The sequence below is a fragment of the Aotus nancymaae genome, unplaced genomic scaffold (genome assembly GCF_030222135.1).
Source record: "Aotus nancymaae isolate 86718 unplaced genomic scaffold, 86718_ANA_hifiasm-v0.15.2.pri h1tg000019l, whole genome shotgun sequence".
Classification (NCBI taxonomy): domain Eukaryota; kingdom Metazoa; phylum Chordata; class Mammalia; order Primates; family Aotidae; genus Aotus; species Aotus nancymaae.
In genome coordinates this window covers 4,029,980-4,053,182 of record NW_026988431.1, presented here as the reverse complement: position 1 = coordinate 4,053,182, position 23,203 = coordinate 4,029,980, and the positions used below count along the sequence as shown (strand labels likewise).

The 23,203-nt window shown below is 36.4% G+C and overlaps 1 protein-coding gene across 9 annotated transcripts in view; it reads left to right on the top strand.

Moving 5' to 3' along the window:
* The window catches only part of RBMS3 (RNA binding motif single stranded interacting protein 3), a 1,161,208-nt gene that overhangs the window by 1,084,433 nt on the left and 53,572 nt on the right, over positions 1 to 23,203 (top strand). For 8 of the 9 annotated variants that reach the window (XM_064378594.1, XM_064378591.1, XM_064378593.1 and 5 more), the window contains one exon: positions 4,507 to 4,554. The exons of the other annotated variant lie outside the window; for it this stretch is intronic. In XM_064378594.1, the coding sequence (XP_064234664.1) occupies positions 4,507 to 4,554 (48 nt within the window). The remainder of the gene's footprint in view (positions 1 to 4,506; positions 4,555 to 23,203) is intronic. 9 annotated transcript variants of the gene reach the window in all.

The window sequence follows — 23,203 nt, the reverse complement described above, 5'->3', positions numbered from 1 at the left end:
TGTTTCCTTTCAAGCTAATGCCACGACCATTTCCCTGTAGCCAAGCCATACATCTAGGACCCAATCTAGACCCTCTCTTTCTCCCTCACCATCATACACAATTACGTTTTAAGTCCCACTGATTTTGTCTCATAGACATTGGTGAAATACATTCTTTTTCTGCATTTCTTTCCTGGAACTCATTTGATTAATTGTAATAGTTCCCTAATTGTTCTTCCTGCTTTCAACATCAATTTGCTCCAATCCATTTTCTCTACCCTGTTGTCACAGGTAGTCAATCTAAAATTATCTGACTGTGTCTCTCTCCTAACTAAAACATTTCAGATGCTTCCAGACACCTGAGCTCACAGAAGTTCTGCAAAACAAGGTGTGAACAGTGACAAGTAAAGATTAATATAGGCATCTAAACTCTAGAAACAGATGGGTTCCAAGGGCAGAGGAGAGAGAGATCCAGTGAATAATCCAGAGAAGGAAGTGATCAGGGCTGATGGAAGTTGGAGCTATATTAGAATTTTCTATATTTAGAAGGGGGCTCTTGGCCACAGGCTTAGTCCCACTCTTCTTTTTAAAGTCCCTGGCTAAAGGAATTATACTAGGCCAAAACCTCTTTTTCCTTTTCATAAAAGTAGATATATTTGTCTCCCATGGCCTCAAATTTTGAAATGAATGCCATGTAGTTTAATCTTTCCCTACAGTTTGCCACCTCCAGTGTTTATTGTTCAATTCTCTATTTTTAAGCTAGACAGAATCTGCAGGCCTCAAAAAAAAAAAATGCATTTTATGCAAGCAGTGTAACTGTTTTATTTCAGGGCTCTGCTGACTGAAGGATTTTCCTAGCTTTTCTACTTTTGTTTATTTTTTTGTCACGGTATTCCCTTGATGGAACCAAAGCCCCATTATCCATAACTTCTTATCACTTTATTGTAAGCTTTAGCAGAAACCACTGGAGATTTTACTGTGTTATGAGAACCTCCAAATTGCATGACAATCTTGTTTTACAAGTTTCTTATCTCCTTTTCATTTGTTCAGTTGCTGGTCACCAGTGGCCTACAATGTCACCAGAATCTGTTGGAAGAAATAAAAAGTTTTTGTTCTGCAGGCTTTGTGTCTGCAGTTTGATTTGTGATATCATCGAATTCCCACAGTGTAACCATAGTCACTCACAAAAATAACCTTGTAATTGTACTCCATTTATTCCCCACAGTTCTCTAGTGTTTTTCAGCCACACCACTCCTTGACTGCTCTGAAATTTTGATGGTATCAGGTGAAAATCCTCAATTATTCACTTTGTTTAGACATTGTGCTTCATTCACTTGTTTAGACATTCACTTTGTTTAGACATTATTAGGTATGAATATAAATATTAAGATAGAGTTTTAAAAAGCTAACAGGATGTTAAATGGACTCTGATTCAGGAAGCAGTATCATAAATGGTAACGAGTACATCTCTTAAAATATGTTTTAGGAAAAATACTAATTAGTTTAAAATACTCAAATACAAAAGAGAAAATACATCTAAAAAGATGATAGTTTTAAAAAATTGGTTTAGTCTTATTGTAAAATGAAAGACCTTCAGAGGGAGGCTTATACATAATAAATGAACTGGCATTAAGTGAAAGTCTAGTAGTATGAGTGTGGATTTGTAAATATTACACTTTTGCTGTTTAAAAAAAATGAATTCTAAGAGCCAGGCATGGTAGCTCATGCCTGTAATCCCAGCACTTTGGGAGGCCGAGGTGGGCGGATCATGAGGTCAGGAGTTTGAGACCAGCCTAGCTAACATGGTAAAACTTCGTCTCTACTAAAAATACAAAAATTAGCCGGGCATGGTGGCGGGTGCCTGTAATCCCAGCTACCTGGGAGGCTGAGGCAGGAGAATCACTTGAAGCGGGGAGGCAGAGGTTGCAGTGAGCTGAGATGGTGCCATTGCCCTCCAGCCTGGGCAACAAAGGGAGACTCTGACTCAAAAAAAAAGAAAAAAAAATTCTGAATTTACATAAATTACCAATATAGTGAAAAAGGCTCAATAGATAAAATGTGAAAAAACATGAACAGATAGTTCATAAAAGAGTAAATAGAATGCTAAAGAACATGTGCAAAAATTGTAAGAAATAGAAACAGTAATTTAATACACACCAGGCATAGCCCATCAAATAAAGTTATCAAAATATAGTACAAATTGCTAATGAAGGTATAGGAAAATAAGCATTCTCTAGCACTGATTGCTTCATGATGGGAATCTAAATTTGTATAAGTATCAGTTGGATCGAAAGGTAGTCAATCAAGATACTTCAAAACATTTATACTGACTGACCAAGCACTTACAGTTTTGAGAAGCTTCTTTGGAAATATTCTAAAACAACAGAAAAGTCATTATACCTCAAAAATATTTGACATGGTGTTCTTTATAATGTCTAACAAAGAAGAATAATTAAATATATTGTAATCCATCCATAAACCAGAATGTAATGTAGCATGAAATCATAAGAGTATTAAATAATTAGGAAAATTTTTTTTTATAACGTCAAATTTTAAAAACTTGGCAGGCTGTGGTGGTTCCTGCCTATTATCACAGCACTTTGAGAAGCTTAGGCAGGAGGATTGCTTGAGGTCAGGAGTTGGAGACCAGCGTGGATAACACAGCAAGACCCCATCACACTAACAAAAAATAAAAATTAGCTAGGCATTATTGTGTGCCCCGTAGTCCAACTACTGAGGAGACGGAAGCAGGAAGATCAATTAAGCCCAGGACTTTGAGGTTACAGTGAGCTGTGATTGTGCGCCTGCACTTCAGCCTGAACAATAGAGTGAAACCCTGTCTATAGAAGGAAAGAAAAAAGGAAGGAAGGAACGATGCACATTTGTATGTGTGGAGCTCAATATCACCTATAAAAATGTATTATAAGGCTATAGAGAAATATAAAACAAGTGTGGCTATTTCCAGATGATGAGATTAGGTGTAATTTTATTTTAATCATTATGCTTTTCTACATTCTCTAACTATTCAGCAATAAACATTATTGGCTTGTATCATTTACCTTAAAATGTCCTAAGTATATTCTTGGAAAATGACTAGTAGCATGGTCCAATAATTAACTCTTTTTTTTTTTTTTTTTTTTTTTTTTTGGTTTGGAGTGGTAATTGATGTGTGATTGTAATTTTTCAAAAGGTACTAGGAATTGCTATTATTTAAAAAATCTGGAAACACTTTAAAAATGATTCTAATTATTCTAAAATTGGGAATTATAATCAACTTAGTAGTTCAGGTACCTGTTGCCAGAAATAACTCATGTGTCTGGTTTATTTGCATTTGAATCTTCTGATCATGTTTGCTTTTGTTGCTCAAAGTGCCTTGCAATGTTCAAGTTCTAATCTGTCTTCTCACATGCCATTTACTCAGTGGAGGGTGATTCACATTGACCTTTTGTGGCAAGGAGATGAAAGTGAGAAATATGGGACAGTCCAAAAGTTGTCACATGGGTGGAAAAAAGAAAATTTGGGATTTTTGCTCTTAATAAAGGTCGTATAAATGGAATAAAAGTCACACAAGAGCATCTATTTAACCATGTGTTGGCAGTTGATTTCAATCTAAACAATATCATGTTTCTTTTAGAGTTTACCACTCCAAGGGGAGTGGGGGAAAAATTAGAATTTTCCATTTTTAGAAGGGAGACCTTAGACCTACGCCATATCCCAATCTCCTTTTTAAGACACCTAGCTAAAGAAATTTCAGTGAGCTAAAAGCTCTTTTTCCATCTTTAAAAAAGCAGATCTATTTTGTCCTATAAAACTCTTAATTTTGAAATGATTGCTATGTTGTTTAATTAAACTTTATCTAGAATTTGACACCTTCGCTGCTGGGAGACTTGGGATAAAGATAACCATCGTGTTCAACAGATTCTGTTCTGTGTCTCTCTGCTTCCACAGTTACAACACACAAAACTTTTTGGCCTTGAGGTGAAAGCACCCTCCGCTCTGCCTCACCGACAACCCCTGGGATCAGAGTTGGAGCTGAGTAATAAATAATGAAATTTTGCCTTCAGAATGTGTTAGCCTTCACAGAGCATGAGAATGTACAAATTTTTTATTTTTCTCTTTTAAATTTTAGTTCTTTCTTTTGTTCTCCAGAACCTTGTTTCATATCATGCTCTCGGCCCCCTCTAGATGGGCTGCCCTGTAGAACTCTTTTGTCAGCCAGAGAGGGTAAAAATTTTACATTGATTCCCTAAGGGAGGTACCAAACAGACTGTGGAAGATGACAGTGTTTCAGAACAAACCGTGCAGTCCCAGCAAGTCTAACGGGACCTAATAACATGTACACTGTGGTGGTAATGGGAACCATGGTATAGAATGCAAATGAGGAATCATAATGCCTTTACTGCTGGAAGGCAGAGGGGTCAGGCAACCATATGACACACAGCGGGCTCTTCCACGTGTTAGGGCTGATTCTATTTTATTTTCTTTTGTACTTCATTGCATTCTTTCTCATGCTCTTTTCATTCAAAGATTCAATCCCAAGACAGGATTATGATACTCCACCAGCTGTTGTGTCAGGTAGGAAAATTCTAATTCCTTTAAGACTGGATTGGAGGGGAGAGATGGAGGCTGCCTGTTTTTTGTTTTTTTTTTCAAACTCTTTAAAGCAGTGATTCTCAACAGAGGTGGGTGCAGGAAATTTGAATTCCAGTTTGGAAGGGGGCATATGTAGTTCAGAAACATATACTTAATATTACAATTCAGTTATATGTCTGGAAAATAAATATGTTGCATTTTAAATAGAAAGTAAAAACTCAAAGCCATTTTGTCTGTCAAGGATACACAGAAGATCAGAAGATAGAGTCTGTGTTCTGTGTATCAGTGATTCTCAGTGTTAGACATGGTCATCAAATTCCTGAAAAGTGGGAAAATAATTTTATGTTTAGCAAAAGAGGGCACAGATTAACAAAATAGTTTGAGAAGCACTGCTTTAGAGACCAGAATTCTTCTAAATTGGAAAATCATCCCATTTGCTTGCTCAGCACCCTGCATAAGGTCTGACACATACATAGTAGGTGCTCGATATAATTGTTTGTTGAATGAATCAAAGCTTCAAATTTGTTCCTAAAATGATTCTTTTGGATATTGAAAGAAAAACTGCCATTATTCCATTTGTACAACAAAGTGGCAGAGGTTGATTTAAAAATATATTAGTGTCTTGAGGGTTTTAGTCAGCAATACTTAAGTTGTTTCATAAAATTTAGTGGTACAGTCTGTAATAGGATATGTCTGTGTAAAGAGGTGGATTTTTACTCTGAATTGCACAGATCTTCTTGTGCTTTAATTTTAATTTTGAATTTTGCTTGCTTGCAAGGAGAAAAATGGGCACAATATTTTTTATTTTTGTTAATTTTTTAATTAAAATACTGACAATCTGAAGAGCATGAATTCTTTGATTCTTTGCCATGTCAGACAGCAAGGTCATAAAATTCAAAGCCAAAAATGCATTGGAAAGACAGAACAAGAAACAAAGGTTAGAAATAGCCTGAAAGAGCCCACGGAGCCATTGAATCTGGCAACCTGATGGTGGATTTCAAGCAGGGGATGTCTTGCTTTTGGCCACTTGTTTGCTTGACCCAGCATCTGAAGGGTAATTATGTTCTAATTTCTTATAGCCTTATTTAGTTATGGTCATGGCTGAATACTCATCTTGAAACTTCAATTAATAATGTCCTATTGAGGAAAAATAAGTTAGCTTTTGGCTATGAGTCACTTTGGTCTTCTTCAGAGTCTCTACAATAAATTGCCACTAATGAAAATATCACTTAGTTTTTTTTCCCCAAAATGTATGTCCTGTCATATCTTAATGTGCTGATTTCATTGAGGATTTAGGGGCCCAGGGAAGAGATTTTGTTTCAGACATGGTATTTTCATTTAACAAGAGACATCTACTCTTGATAACTTACCAATATTCATAAAAATAAAAGACACAAACTAGGACTTACCTTCAACTAGGTTTCCTGATTTTACTTTCAAGAACATAATGGAAAAAGGAAGCAAATCATTAAAAGTACTTATTAGGTATGAGTCATAGGTCAGGCTCTATAAGTCAATTGAGGCAGAAGATCTGGCAGAAAATCTAGGCTCAGAAGTTCTCACCTGATCGCATACACAGGGCCACTGAAAGTTCTAGATCAGATAAATGACTTGATAAAAACAGTGCTTTAAGAAACTTAATCTGAAAGTTTTATATGGTCTTGATCAAGAAGACATAAAAATCACATGGAACAGTTAAAAAGGTTATGTATGAAAAAAATTAAAAAACTAAAAAATTTAAAAAAAAGGTTATGTATACTGTATATAACAAAAAAATCATCCCAGTATCTCAGCAGTGGAGTACAAAGGAAGGGACTAATATAAAGCTAATATGAAAAATAACATTACGGGAGATTTCACAGTTACTTTCCCCTTATAAGATTTAAGTGGTAGTTTGACATAAGTTTCACAGACTTCTTTGGTCTACATCTAAATAGAAATAGACTTGCCTTCCTAAAATGCTTGTTAATTGGCTGTTGGACAACTTCAATGACTTTGGAGAAATTGAATATCTTTTTCCCAACCATTGGCCACATCAGGAAAGTGAAACAGTATTGTAATATCTCCTTCCCATATCTTCCAATATGCCAATATTGGACAACACAAATAATTCTTTGCCAGTGTAGGATCTAACTAAATTGCTTTAATTTATTGAAGTTCAGACGGCTGCTTGATAATTTACAGAGACATAACTCAATTTCATTCAATCAATATTTCAACATTTATTGAATAACTTCTGAGCGCTAGACACTACACTCAAGTACTGGGGATAAAAAGATGAACAGAAAATAGACCCCTGATTAAAATATTATGGTATAATATAAGACCATTATAACATTAATAACAACATTTATTTGTGTTGTTATTTGTTATAAATGCATGAAGTACAGAGAATCAAGAATCTAGAAAGAATATTTGAAATCTTCAGGGAGACAAATACTGTTTTTCTGTGTAATATTAGGTAATATCTTCTAAGAGTGAGTGAGAGATGGCACTTAGTAAGAATATAAGAAAAAGAGAGATTTGGAAAACTATAGCATGAGAAGGCCAACTAACAATCTATAGAATTTTGAGGGGTGGTAGTGGGGGTTCGTTTGAGGCTATGGACTATGTATTTGTGTGATTAATCTATGAGGATGTTTCATTTTCTATGGTCGTGTTCAATAGCCAAGAAGGCAGACAGGTGAATTAATGCAGGGTTAAGTATTTACTAGGTGAAGTGAGGAAAAAGAGAGTGTGCAATGACAATATTGGCAAGGAAGTAGTTGAGTGGCAAACTGTGTGTTTAAGGAAGAATAAAGGAAGGAAAAAGAAGGCAGTGGTGGGTGAGAGGTAGAAAACAAAATACAGAGATTAGCAGTTTCAATGAGATGTACAGTGCAGTTAGTAAAATAATAAACTATTTCTTGGCAAAGTTCGAATCGTGGGAGCAGGTGGCCCCAGTGGATTTGAGGTGAAAGTGACAGAAGTTAAGGGAGTTAATTAATGTGAACATAAGAAGTGACAAATTTAAGTGGAGTTATTTTTGCATATTTTAGTCTTGTCTTGTGTGTTCTTTGCCATTAATAAATTACACATGGCTCAATAGTATTTTACTTAGGAAGAGTTTGAGGTAAATATTTAAGCTTCAACAATGAGTAAGTCTTAAAAAAAATAATCTGGGAAGAAAGAATGAAAGAAAAAGTGGTTATGTGCAAAAGAAAGAAGGAAGCTTGGGAAACAGGAGCATCTCTGATATATTTCCCTGGAGTTACCTCTCCTCGCCTCTATTTCTGCTAGGCCTTACCCAGCTCGTTTCAAGGAGAGAAGACTGAAAGCTGAAACTACCCTCTACATTTTCACACCAAATCAGGAATCTATTCTCTTTTTAGTGTTTCTTTTCCATAACAACTCTACCTCCTTAGAAGATCCTCTTTTAAGCAAACGTTAGTGATAAAAACATGTAAAGGCATAGTAAAATATCATTTTCTATACATGGTTGGATTTTATGAAACACATATGAAAACTGAAGATAATTTGTAGCCAGATTTTTGGATCTGTTGTTTTGAGCTTACTTTCCTTGAATGACATCCACATGAAATCAAGCAAAAGACTACTATCACCAGATAACTAAAGTAGAATCAAAATGTATCCTCTTTTTCTAAAAAGCTTTGAGTTCAGAATTTGAACCTGGGTTTGAAAAAAAAAAAAAAGAAGAAGAAAATGAAAAACGGGGCCCCCAAAATACTGAAAAGAACCTGTAGAGCATATTTTCATTCTTTGCTCTAACCTTTGACGCACCAGCTGAAATAGGCTGAGATAGTGATATCAGTACACCTTCGTGATAAGATTTCACAGAAAAAATTTGCATAAATCACAATATACCGGTCAAATAAGAAGTTTTTTTAAATGTCGGATTTCGAGCCGTGGAGTTGTGCTCTAAGAATAAGGTTCTTCATTGTGGCACTTGGTGCAATTAAGACAAAATTCACTGTTATAAACAGCAATGCAGTTCTCCCATTGTTTTTGTTTCAGTAATATTAGTTTGCACTGGGAAGCCTCATTAATTTGGAATTGGTGATGTCCAAGCGAAGATTTAGATGAAACCTATTTTTATGCTCTGCTTCTTATGTGAGAATCACTGTGTAAAACTATCCTCTATCATCCAGAGGAGGGAAACGCAGAGTATCTTAGCTACTGCAAAGAGCAAGAAGAATAAGACCGTCTTTCAAGCTCTAAGCAACATTTGTTTTCATAGATACCATACACTAATTACAAATAATTTCCATCTTTTAATTAAAAATCAAGTCCATTGGTACCTCCAATTAGCAACAATTAGCCATTAAATTGTATTTATTGTAAAAGACCTGACACATTGTTGTGTTCCCACAAGCCACACATGAAAATCAGTTTCGTTTCTTTGCTCAAGTACGATGCATTTATATGACTACAAAAGTGCCTTTCTTTAAATGAATTAATGGATTATTTTTCTCTGTAATAAGTTCTTAGAGACTTTGCTCTACTTATTCTTCATTTATTCAACTAATATTTGCAAAGCACCTACAGTGCTCCAAAAAACTAAGGGTGGGTCCATTTCTTGCCCTCAAAGAACAAAGACTCTAACAGAATAAAAGGTTATGAAGAACTGTCACATAACATAGCATATGACAGACATCATAGGGGTGGTCTGCAGAGCAGGACTTTGTACATGATATTAGTGCAAGTGTTTGACACATAGGCTTGTGCATGCTGAGTTATGTTCCTGCTGGTGCATTTATTTTGTTCACTAAATTATAAAAATTGAATCATTAAGACTTTTCCTGCGGGATCACAATTGTTATTTATGTATTAAAATAGGCAACTGGACTGGTCTAATATATAAACATCACTGTTATTTAGTCCAGGTTTTTAATATTCTTTTCAGAGGATGGGATAGGTCGGTGTAAAATCCTATGCCTTATCTTCTAATCCAGCAAGCATTTCTGGTAAAGGTTCAGATAGTAAATATTTTAGGCTTTGCAAGCCATACAGTCTATGTCATAACTATTCAGCTCTGCCATTGCAGCATGAAAGCAGACACAAACCACGTGCAAATAAGTGAGCATGGCTATATTTCATTAAAGCTTGATATGCAAAAATAGGCAGCAAGCTGAATTTGGTCTGTGGGCTTTAGTGTGCCTACCCGTGCTCTCTCTAATCAATTTATTTTTATAAGTATTCCAAACTAAATACTATCACTGACATTTTGTTAATATATATGAAGTGCCGTCCCCTTAAAATTAGCATTTTTGAGCTTTTTCATTTCATAAAAGACAGATGAAATATCAGAAAGTCTGAGATGGTAGAGATTGACATGGAGGTCGAGAAAGACATTTATTAGTGTTTTAGTGTGTACAGAACGCTTGATTATAGTATTGATGTATTAAAACCCTTTAAGGATATTTTTATTTTTGATATTTTCATTATGTATTAGTCTTCTAGGACTTATATCAGCAACAGGAGATTAACAATCAGGAAAATCACACATATATTCTGTTTAATATCCTCTTGGCAGCCTTTAGAATCCTGTACTTTTAGAAATTTAGAGAAAAGGTGAGAAATATATCATCCCAAAAGATTTATAGTGAAATATATTTTACATCTTTGTCATACCACGTGTGGTGGTTTCTCTGTTACTGTTGTAATTGTTGATTAGTGTCCACTGAAATTACTCTTGATCTACCAGTATTTTAGCTATTCTGTTTCCCCCTGGGTAGCTGATTCTCTGAGTACTGTTTGCTGCTTTGCAATCCAATCATAAGGGAAAGCTTCCCTGGTCTTGTCCAAAAGCCAAACGCTACACAGGGCAAGCCTGGGATGGCAGGAGATAGGACTGCCCTCTGTGGCAAGGTCAGAGAAAAATGACGCTTGGTGATGCAGCGCATATATCAAATAAAAAGGCAGCTTCTCAAGATGTTTTTGCAGTAGAATCTTTCAGTGAGTGGCAGCAACTGACTTACAGCATCCCACAGCAGCAGCACACAGCATCACTTAGTGCCTCAGTCATCTACAAAAGGGCAGAGCCTACGTAATACACAGCAGAGCACTTGCAAGAAAACAATGGACTTAAATAAGCTAATTGCATGTGCATGAATCAGCACATCTGATACTGAAATCACGTTTCCCTTTTTAAATCAACAGCACAAAGTGGGCACTTGAGGCGCCTGTCAGAGAATATAGTCATGAATTGACTGCGTTTCAGCCCTTGCCAGAGGCATGCCAGAGACATCTGATTCTGGAGACATACTACTTAACAAACATGTTAACAGTTCTCTAGACCCTATGTTAAATTAGTTTATCAGAATGCTAAATGCCTGGACCATATAATTGGGCATCCCTATTGAAATGTTTTCTCCCAGTTAAAATGTAACATTTTAACCTCTTCTTTCTTAGAGAAGTTACCGGCATTTTGAGATGCCAAAATAGCAAATATGTCTTGATATTTTAGCCAATGTCTTTTATATAAAGAAGCAAATGATTAATAGATCCTTGAGTTCAGTGTCTCAGCAAGTATCTCTCTCCAGATGAATGAATATACTTATTTTTAACTGATAGTGTAAAATACCCAGCCTAATCTATTTCTCCTTGGTCTCGGTTATCAGGATAGTTGAAATTAGATGGAGTACATTGCAAATGTTCCTGGTAGCATATTCTTGCTATTGCTCTTAACTGTTTGTGGATTTGCGGGTATTTTTAACCGTGCTTCTTAATGCAGTGTTTAATTTTGTAAATCCTTCACAAATTCAACTTGGAAGTGCAAAGCTTCTAATTCCTATAGTAAAAAATAAATGAAGAAATACTTGGGCTAAGGGAAGTTTGTGTGCTAAACATCTTAGCGGAAAGACAAAATGAAAGATGATTTTGATTATGTGTTGATCTTATCTAAAAATTACCATCAGACACTGTTGTTGTTTTTTTTGTTGTTGCTGTTTTTTCATTCTCACACGTGCAATTTTGAGCAGGAAAAAGTAGGCTAGAAAAAATGAAAATGACTTTTAGAATCCACAGGGAGTGTGTGATTCCTGGGTCCTATTGTTTATTTATGTTTTAACCATTAGAGTTACTTGAATTTTCTGAAGCTTGCTTTTTCTCTCCTTAAGAGTATAGAGTAGATAATCTATTCATTACCTCTTTATGTATGTACAACAATAAAAGGTTAATTGAAAGAATATATCCGAAGTACCTAATAAGGGCCTGACTCATGATCGATATTAAATAATTGAAGCTTCCTTTCTGCTTCCTTTCTTTGCATTCAGGAAAGGGTGTTAGGACTTTCTGAAGTATACTAATCTTGCATTTGCTATGTTAGATTAACTGATGCAAAGAAAGGTGTCTTTTTTAAATAGTTTCCAGACACGATATCTAAAAATAAATAGTGAGAGTTAATTATATTATCTTTCTTATTGATCAAGCTATTATATTACTACATAAATTAATATAAACATTTAATAACAACATGAAAAATAATGTTCATAATGCACAGTGAAAAAAATGACAAAAGTGAACAATCATGATTCTGAGTCCTAAAATATACACATAAAAAATCTAGAAAGGAATGCATAAAATGATTATCATGTGTGTTTTCAATTTCTATTTCCTAGACTTTTTGAAATGTTGCTTTGCTACCTTTGTAATTTATTAAAACTTTAATAACAGTCTTTGAAATAGCAACAGTTTTTAGGAGACATTTATGTACTAGAAAAACATGACTGTATGAAAATGAAAATAAGATGATGATGGATGTGGTGATTATATGGGTGATAGCGGTTGCAGTGGTGACCTCTAACATTTTACCCATCTGCACTCATCACATCTCAATATTATGGCATTTAGGGCAAAATTAAAAAGGACATCATATCTCTATATAGAATGGGCAGAATTTTTTAGCGATTCTATAAAGTCATTAAATTTTATGTAAATTCATTTTCCTCCTACCAGAAGATCAGAATCTCCATAACCAATTGTTAATGCTGCTTTTCATATTGAAATCACATTTCAAATGATACATTGTATTGCTTGCATGCAGCACTTGGAACAACCTAAAATCTTCCCAGTTGATATTATGTGAGACTTCAAGGCTCTTGTGGTTTACAAAATTGATATGACATATTTGAAAGGGGACCATATATAATACACTGTTAATTACATATTAAGTCTAACTTCTGCAAATTAGACCACTACTATATACACATTTTTTTTTCACTTTTCTGCCTAAAATGAAATCTGCTGTTGAAGATAATTTGTTTCCCTGAGCTGTATGTTACAAAATATTTATACTTAGCGAATCAAGCTGATACAACTTCTAAATGCTTTTGCCACCCAAGATATAGTTTATTCTTCCTTCTTCTCTACCACTAAGTTTTATTCATTTTGATAATGTGAATATATCAGTATGTTATTTTCTATCAGGCAATTTTATGTGCTTGCTCTGAGTCTAGCAGTCTGCCCAAGAGACTCAGATATGGGAATGCACAGGACTTCAGATCCAGGAAATATGAATTTCATTCATATTTGAGCAGTTACTTTAGCAAATAAAATATGAAGATTTTGTAAAAAATACTAAGATTTTTGAGATAAGTTGTTCTGAAAGGTTAAAGCCTACTAGTCAAAGAAAACCAAAGATCAACTATAGTCAAACAGAGTTAAGTTTGTTACCTTGCTGAAACAAGGGAGCATCTCAGAAAAGGAAGTCTGGACAGACTTATTACAGAATTGGAGCTTGTGCAATATGACTTTGGGAAGGGCGTAAAGAAGTCACCATTTATTCTGCATTGAGTGATATCTGGAAATGGGAGGCAATTGAATGATTGTCTTAAGTGTTATTTTGTAGATGGGAGGAAGAGAGAAGAGCTGGAGTTGTCATTGGCGAAGATGCCAATCATGTCATTAATGTTAGATAGAAAAAGGAATGTTTTGTTGTTTAGGTTTGCAGAATGTACCTGTCTCTCTTTCATCCATCACAGTCACTGAATGGCCTTCTCTGATAATTGTTGATAATCTTTGAAAATTGTTTAGTTGGGAATGCTATGTATGACCTTGCAAATAGCTACCAGCTCATTAAAGGTTATTTGAAAGATTTCCATAAATTCTTTTCTTATCTCAAGGGCAATTATAATATCGCCTAACAAAAATATAGCAGAATATTAAATGTCTTTGATGAAATATAAATGCAAACATGAAAGAGGGCAAAATGGTGTTTTATTCATCACATATTTTATTCATCACATAGTATGCATTCGTCACATACATACTATATTCCAGGCACTGTACTTAGTGCCCTGCATGGACTGGTTTGTAACATTTGATTGTCACAATCATTCCACAGGGAGTTTCTGTGTCTGCTACAAATTGGTTCCTTATAAGCTCAGTTTGACCCTCACTCATGTTTATGCTCCTTCAGCTGTCTTAACCTTTATCACCTTCTTAAGTTCCAAACATGGGTCCTGCCATTTATGCTAAAAAAAAAAGACCATCTCTTTCTTTATGAGAAGATCAATACCACATTTTATCTGATCTTCAAATGTTTGTTTCTTTATTTTTTCCTTCTTCCTATCTTCCTGTTTTGTCAAGCCATAGCCCTTTTTTTTTGTCAATGTCAACCTCTCCTTCAATGTTCTTGACTTCATCTGTCTTAATCTGTTTTTATGGTCTTATAGCATTGGTTGCCCTCTATCCCAAATGCACCTGCTTCAATATATATTTATTCAATGATGATTTTTCCTATGCTTAATGAAATGTGTAGATTCTGTCTCAAGATTCTCATGGTGCTGGTCTTACAACACTTTGCACTTCTTCATTTTTTTCTTCTCGATGACATCATGTGCTTCCTCACTTTTAACTGGTATATAGATGACCTCCAAATCGATTCGTCTGTTTTGGTTTCCATGCCAATGTTTCCAAGTATTTCCTAGAAATCCCCCATCCACTCTTACCGGCCCACTTAGAGTTCAAACTTCTTAGTCACAATTTCAGTCATTCTTCTTTCTTCTTTCTTCATATTCAATCTTTCTTCTCAATCTAGTTTCTTCTGTAGACTTCCCTAGGGTTCAAGCAAACCTCTATAAGGATTATTTCTCTAAGCCAAGATTTTTTAAGTATAGCTACAAGTTTAAGATTGTTAAAGTCTTTTACAGTAGCTTAGAGTATAGCTCTTCTCTTTGGGGAGCGAATCACATGATTTAATATCATACTAAGCTTGGAGTAGGATAGAAAATCTCTTAAAAATTGGTGAGTTATTTTTCTTCCAGCCAATAGTGCTGAAAACCTCAGAGATATTTTGGTGCAGTCTATGCCGTGTGCAATTTTCCTTGTCCATGTAGATTCTATTTCTACAACATATTTTGGATCTGCTATACCCATTCCATTCTATTACCCAGATCTAGTCTGGGTTCTTATTACATTTTAGTTTTATTATTTTAGTGTTGTTTTGGTGCCAACACCTAGCACTTCTCTTTCCTATTCATCCTTCACATGAATTCTTGAATACATTTTGAGATTAACATTTAAAAATTTTATCTGCAAGAATATGTTAATAGGACAACTCATAGTTACCTTAGTAGATTACTATCCCTACTACCTGATCACTGACAGAAAGTAGGATACAGATCAGATTTCTGAATCTAAAGTCATCTTTTCTAACAGCAGCCCTCAAATGCATAACCAGTATATACCAGAAATGTTAGACTACTCAAAGCAGTAGTTAGCTCATGGAGATTATTATACAGTGGGGCAGGTGTAACAGCTATGTCATGCTGTAGAAACACAGTGTGAGGATAGTTGCTCATTGGTCTCCATGTGCGAGGAGACCTAAGATTTTTCTGGAAGGAATATTTTCCTTCCTGCAGCTAACCTCGAAGTGAAGGGATATATGTGTTGAAATGAGTCAATGGGTTCTCATTCTTCTTCATTTCTTCCATTTGAGACTATCATCCAGTGCTGATATCAGCTGACAGTTTAAACATACAGACCTGTATGTAACCAGCAGCAAAGAAAGCTACGTTCCAAATTCTTTTCAAGAAGCATAACAATTTTAAAGTCATTGCCACTCTTACCTTTCAGAACCTTGACTAAGAGAAATGATATTTTTGGAGAAATATTTGGATCTTATGTAGTATATCCATATTCCTTGGATACTCTAAGTTAGATCCTTGAATTAAGCTCAAAAAGCTGTTTTACTTAGATGACTGCATTCCACTGGACCCCTGAGAAACTGCTCTTCATGAAGTATGCCTTGTCACAGTACCATATTTTTATGTTTGAAGGACACTATAATAAATAGCACTTGGAAACTTGCTTTGCTATATTAAGGCTGTTGTTCATTAGACTACATAGTATCTGTTCCTTTCAGACTCCATACTGAGAATCACTCTTCAATGTACCTAGCTCATTTCCTTACCTAATGGACACCGTGACTTGTATAAATCATTGCTGACAAACTCTGATAACGTTGTAATAGCATTTATTTAATTAGCCTGTTTGCTGACTTCATCTTACTGTCTTTCCCTTCACCTCATTTTTCTCATTTATTTGACACTGCAGTATTTTATACAACCTTGGAAGCTGCCTTAGTTTTGGGGAGCAAGGTGGACTCTAATTAAATAAATTCTGAAAATGGAGATGACTAATTATTGTCTCTATCGAGAGCCACAACTCAAACGCTGCAAGAATTAAGAACTCAGCAGCCTTGTGTTCAAGGCCTGCCACGGTATAATCTTCAGGCTGCTTTCTCAAGCAGTTTTCTTTCTGTCCACTTGATGACTCTTCTCTCACTAGTCACAGTAATTTGTTGAATGTGTTTAGCAGTGAGTGCTTTCTTTCTTGTCTTTGCTCATGCTGACTTTCCACCTGGAATTTCTTCCCTGCCACACTTGCCATCTCCGTGGATCAAATCTTACCCATCTTTAATGGTCTATATCTTCTGTGAGTTCCTTTCCCATTTTCACACTTTATTTTGAAAACTCTCAAAGTTCTCTGTTAGCACCTGATAAATTCCACTTTACATTAGATATTTACACATTCCTAACTTTTCTCCAACCCATCTTAGATTATAAGTTCCTGGAGGTTTGGAGATCAAGGCCTCTGCCTTCTTTTTATCCCTCATGGTATTAAAGCTCAAATTTTTCATATAAATAAGTCTTTAAGAATTCACCGGCTGGGCATGGTGGCTCATGCCTATAATCCCAGCACTTTGAGAGGCTGAGTCAGGAGTTCGAGACCAGCCTGGCTAACACGGTGAAAACCCTTGTCTACTAAAAATATAAAAAATTAGCCGGGCATGGTGGCAGACACCTGTAATCCCAGCTACTCGGGAGGCTGAGGCAAGAGAATCACTGGAACCTCAAGAGTCACTTGAGCCGGAGGTTGCAGTGAGCCGAGATCGTCATTATACTTTGGCTTGGGCAACAAAAGCAAAACTCCATCTCAAAAAACAAACAAACAAAAAAACCTCACCCTCAATTATATACTTCAATTTTGGCTTTTACTCTTAATACATGTGTAGAAAAAAAGAGGGGAGGCAATACTAGGCTAGCCAGATGCCTGAATTTTCACTCACAGTTTGAAAATTTAAAAGTATCTTTTCTAGAAAGTTCTTTTAGGTAACTGTCATCCCTTGGCAGGACTAGCACAACATCTATCTAACTGGTCTTGCTGATTCTAGCCTTCTTTCAACTCCATTCCTTTTCTCTACAGACCCAGAGCCACCTTCCTGAAACAAACATGACATGTTTCAAATCCTTTCACAAGTTTCAGGACATAATCCTCAGTCCTTAGCACATGCAACCAGGCCCTTCATGATCCTGATGCCTCCTTTTCACATTCATCTGTTACTACTTCTATTTTCCCACCATAATGAGCTGCTTTCAGTTTCTGGGATGGGCCAAGTCTGCAGGGTCTTTGCACAAGTCTGAATAGATAAACATGAGCAAATCCTCTGTCTAGAATGCATTTTCCTTTACTCTTCAACCTGCTAATGCTGGCTTATTTCACAGCAATTGTCTTGAATGCTTTCTTCTTCTTGGAAGGCTACCCTATCCTTTTGTCTTGAGTTTTCTATCCCCTTAGATGTCTGGGAATATCTTTATCATAACATGTGGCACACTGAATCACTGTTCCCAGATTAATTATCTTTTCTCCCCTCTAGAATAAAGACTATAAACTCTTAGATCACAGTCTACTCATATTTACCTTATTTCTCAATAATCCAGCAACATCTGGTCTATGGTAGGTGTTTATTAAATATTTTTTTTATTGAATAAATAACACCTATATGTAAAAATGCTGATTTGCTAGACACACCTTCTACATAATCCTGACCTTCTCCTCAAAAGGTTAAAATAGCAAGAGGAAAACAGACTCAGAATTCCCAAGAAGTCTGGAAATTTGACTGAACAACTAGTGCAGAGAGCTTTCTGAGGGGATGGGAAAAACCCATGACAAGAAAATGGAGGTGGAGGGAGGTGAAAGGATTTGAAGACAGTAGAATAATTGGAAAATGATTTTTATTTGAAATAATTTAAAATATTGGTGGAAATCTACAATGTGTCTATTAGAAATATGACTGCCCTTCAGCAATGTTGCTTATCTGAAAAGTTTCATTTTCTTAATTATTTTCCCTGAATAGACATCATATTCATTTATCTTACTAACATCATTATAATTGATTCCCCAGTGTCACCTTGTGAAAGTACTTTTATATCCTTTTTATTGCCAAGATCCCTCACATGTACACCACTGGAAACATAAACAGGTCCCACTGACTTCACATCCTTGCTTTATTTTTATTTTTTTCAATAGATTCTTCAATGGCCTATGTTATGCCTTTTGCAGATTCTCTGGACACACATCAGGTGCCCCACCATCATTGTTAATGGTAATCAGAACAAGTCATGTCTTTTAGTTCTGTTTCATTAATGAAACGGAAAAGCACCATATTCAGTCTGTTAGTGATACACTATTACATTGAGAGCTTACTGAAGAAATGCAGCCAGCCTGTGGGCATAGGACTGGTTTTCCTTAAATAGGATTTTCAGCCATGATCAAACAAGGCACCCTTTCATCTAGCAGAAAAGTTTTTGCTCTCTTCCCCTCTCTCTTTCTCATTTGTTTTGTCCTAATTTTTCCTGAAAGTCTGCAAGGAATTTAATGTTTTCTAAATGACATTGAAAATTCTTGCAGATTAATGGTATTCAAAGGGATAAAATATCAATTAATCTTTTGAAAGCCTTTCTTTTTGATTGTTCCTGTCTGTGGATTTCAGTTTCTTGAATTCCTTACTCTCAAAGAAATGTTTTTCCCTTGATTTTTCTCATTATAAAACTGGATATAAATGTAAAGTAAGCAGTCATTCTAGGTATTTTTTAAATTCCATTAGCATTCATGCAGAAAAAAACTCCCCTGTTGTATTAATTCCTTTAGGAAAGTATGTTTGATTGATGTCCTTGAACTTAGCTAGTTCAGGGAAAATTTGAGAGTTTTTTTAATCCTCTAAACTCAATTGAATTATTTTGCCCTTGGCTTATACTTTATAAGGTGCCTGTTAGCTTTAAAACTCACACTACTGGCATTTGTGCTTATCAACCAAGCCATTTAGACTTTAAGTTCATTTGAAGACTTAATTGCATGTGATGCTAAAGTGTATATGTGTGTGTATAGGGCTTAGTTCCTAAAATAACTTTCCTTAGGTATCTCACCAAGAGTGAAATACCGTTATTTGGCTAAAGGAAAGTACAACAACTTCACAGGCATTTTTCTAGAATCACTAATTTGTGTGTTAAAAAATGAGTCATAAAGTAAGCAATACAGCTGATACATTCTTGTTAAATAAGCATGGAAGTTCAGTTTTTGTGTTCATTTCTGCAGTGGGTTTCCTCATTACCTCTTTCTCACCATAATTTGACAGCTCAACAGAAGTACTTCATCCCATCTCAATGCTGAGCGGGCAGCATATGGTGAGAGAATGAATACGAGTTTTGAAGAATATGAGCATTTAAATCCCAATTCTTGCATGGACTCTATGTATGGTTTCTCTGGAACTGCTTTATCATCTGTAAAGAAGATAATGACAATACCCACAGAGATATATTATGAGAGTTAGATGAGATATTGGCAGAGCCATAACAGATACTCAATCTTCCCCACATCACAGGATCCCAAGCTTTTGACTTAGCATTTTCAATTCTTTAAACCAGTGGTTCTCAAAATGTAGTCCCAATCTAGCAGCAGAAGCATCTCTTGAGAGCTTGTTAGATATACAGATTCTCAGGCCTTGACCCAGACCTACTGAACCCAAAAGGGTTGGGCAGGGGGTGAGGGTATAGGTGGAACAATTGTTTTTTAAAAGCCCTCCATGTGACTCTGGTGCATGATGTTGAGTTTGAGAACCACTTAAGCCAATCAGCAAATCACAAACATTGGCTATGTGTGAATGGGCAAGGGATAAAATGATTAAAACAGTGGGAGGTATATTAGTTCACTCTCATGCTGCAATGAAGAACTACTCAAAAATGAGTAATTTATAAAGGAAAGAGGTTTAATTGACTTGCAGTTCTGCAGGGCTCAGGAGGCCTCAGGAGACTTACGGTCATGATGGAAGGGAAAGCAAACACGTCCCTCTTCATATGGCAGCAGCAAAGAGAAGTGTCAAGCAAAGTGGGAAAAGCCTTTTATAGAACCGTCAGATCTCCTGAGAACTAATTATCACGAGAACAGCATGGGGGAAATTGTCCCCATGATTCAGTTTCCTCCAATCAGATCCTTCCCACAACATGTGGGGATTATGGGAACTACAATTCAAGATGAGATTTGGGTGGGGACATACCCAAACTATATTATTTCACTACTGGCCCCTCTGAAATCTCATGTCCTTACATTTCAAAACAGAATTATGCCTTTCCAACAGAATTCCAAAGTCTTAGCTCATCTAGCATTATCCCAAAAGTCCAAGTCCAAAGTCTCATCTGAGACAAAGCAAATCCTTCCACCTATGAGCCTGTAAAATTAAAAGCAAGTTAGTTATTTCCTAGATACAGTGGGGGTACAGGCATTGGATAAGTATACTAGTTCCAAATGGGAGAAATTGGCCAAAACAAAGAGACTACAGGCCCAGTGAAAGTCCAAAATCCAGCAGGGCAGTCAAATCTTAAAGCTCCAAAATGATCTCCTTTAACTCCATGTCTCACCTCTAGGGCACACTGATGCAAGAGATGGGCTCTTATGGCCATGGGCAGCCTCACCACTGTGGCTTTATAGGGTACAGCCCCTCTCACAATTGCTTTCACCAGCTTGCATTGAGTGCCTGTTGGTTTTCCAGGTACATAGTGCAAGCTGTCAGTGGATCTAACATTCTGGGGTCTGGAGGACAGTGGCCCTCTTTTCACAGCTTCACTAGCCAGTTCCTCAGGGGGGGACTCTGTGTGGGAACTTGCAACCCACATTTCCTTTCTGCACTGCCCTAGCAGAGGTTCTCCATAAGAGTTCTCTGTTTCTGCAGCAAACTTCTGTCTGGACATCCAGATTTTTTCCATATGTCCTCTGAAATCTAGGCAGAGATTCTCAAACCTCAATTCTTGACTGTTGTGCACCTGCAGGCTCAACACCACATAGAAGCTGCCAAGGCTTGGGGCTTGTACTCGCTGAAGCCATGGCCCTAGCTATACCTTGGCCCCTTTTAGCCATGGCTTGAGCAGCTAGCACAGAGGTTACCAAGTCCCTAGGATGCACAGAGCAGGGGGCTCCTGAGCCACTATTTTTTCCTCCTAGGCCTCTGGTCCTATGATGGAAGGGGCTGCTATGAAGACCTCTGACATGCCCTGGAGACATCTTCCCCATTGCCTTGGTGATTAGCATTTGGCTCCTCATTGCTTATGCAATTTTCTGCAGCCATCTTGAATTTCTCCTTGAAAATGAGTTTTTCTTTCCTATTGCATTGTCAGGATACAAATTTTCCATACTTTTATGCTGTTTCAACTCTTGAACATTTTGCCGCCTAGAAATTTCTTCCACCAGATACTCTATATCATCTCTCTCAAGTCAAGTTCAGAGTTCCACAGAACTCTAGAGCAGGGTCAAAAATGCCTCCAGTCTCTTTGCTAAAGCATGGCAAGAGTCACCTTTGCTCCAGGTCCCAAGAAATTTCTTATCTCCATCAGCCTGGACTTCATTGTCCATATCACTATCAGCATTTTGGTCAAAACCATCCAAGTCTCTAGGAAGTTCCAAAGTTTCCCACATCTTTCTGTCTTCTTCTAAACCCTCCAAACTGTTTCAAACTCTACCTGTTACCCAGTTCCAGAGTTGCTTTCACATTTTAAGGTATCTTTACAGCAGTGCCCCACTACATAGTATGAATTTACTAAACTAGTCTGTTCTCATGCTGCTATGAAGAACTACCAGAGACTCAGTAATTTATAAAGGAAACAGGTTTAATTCACTCACAGTTCTGCAGGACTGGGGAGGCCTCTGGAAACTTACAGTCATGGTGGAGGGTGAAGCAAATACATCCTTCTTCACATGGTGGAAGGAAGGAGAAGTGCCAAGCAAAGAAGGAAAAACCCCTTATAAAATCATCAGCTCTCATGAGAATTCTCTATCCTGAGAACAACATGGAAGTAACTGCCCCCATGATTCAGTTACTTCCCACCAGGTCCCTCCCACAATATATGGGGATTATAGGAACTACAAGTCAAGATGAGATTTGGGTGGGGACACAGCAAAATCATATTAGGAGGGAATTAAACTGACAGTGGACTTCTTAGTCTTGTGTAGAATGTTAAGTATCCTTTATCAGTCAAACTCTTTCCTTCCAGAATTCTATTATATATATTATTTTCTTTTATGATTTACTTCCTTTCACATGTCTTTTTTTTTAAAGACCAATGTAATTTCACTTAGGTTGGAAATGAGTGTATTGGGTTCCCTTAGAAATAAATAAATCCCTATTTGAGTTTATGTAGTACACTGAAAACTATCAGAATAAAATGATATATGTAGTAAGTCCTAGAAAAATGAAATCCAATGATCAGTATATTTGCATAGTATGTGTATCCACTATGGAATAGTTGGTTACCAAGAGATAACTTTTAGAATTCTTGAGGTCTAAACTCTTGGCCTGAAGAGGAGGGAGCCGTAATTGTTTATAAACATAACTGCACTGAGGTAGGGTGTATGGGTATGAAATTCTATTGTTTTTACATGGTTACTTTATATAGATTTTACTGAGTTAAAGCTCTGTTGTTAACATGGGTCAAGAATCGTGTGTGTGTGTGTGTGTGTGTATAACATGATACCATGCCAACAAGCCTCTGCCTCCCTAGTATGATCCTTTGAACCTCTAGTAATTAGGGCAGTAACTAAATTGGCCCTTTTTATTTTCCACTGGTGTCAGTACCAGCTAAGAGGATTATATCATGCTTGGATGTTAAGACTTTTCATAACTGAAAGCATCTAATCCTGATTATTCACTGTTTGTATTTATAAAATATATAAAACTAGAAATAAATCTCTCAACTGAGCCCCAAATTTCAGTCAAGTTGACCTTCCTTGACTACTGATTCACTTTGACTCACTGCTAATGAGGACAGCTCCTTTTTTCTATTTTTCTCTCAGTGCCTATAGA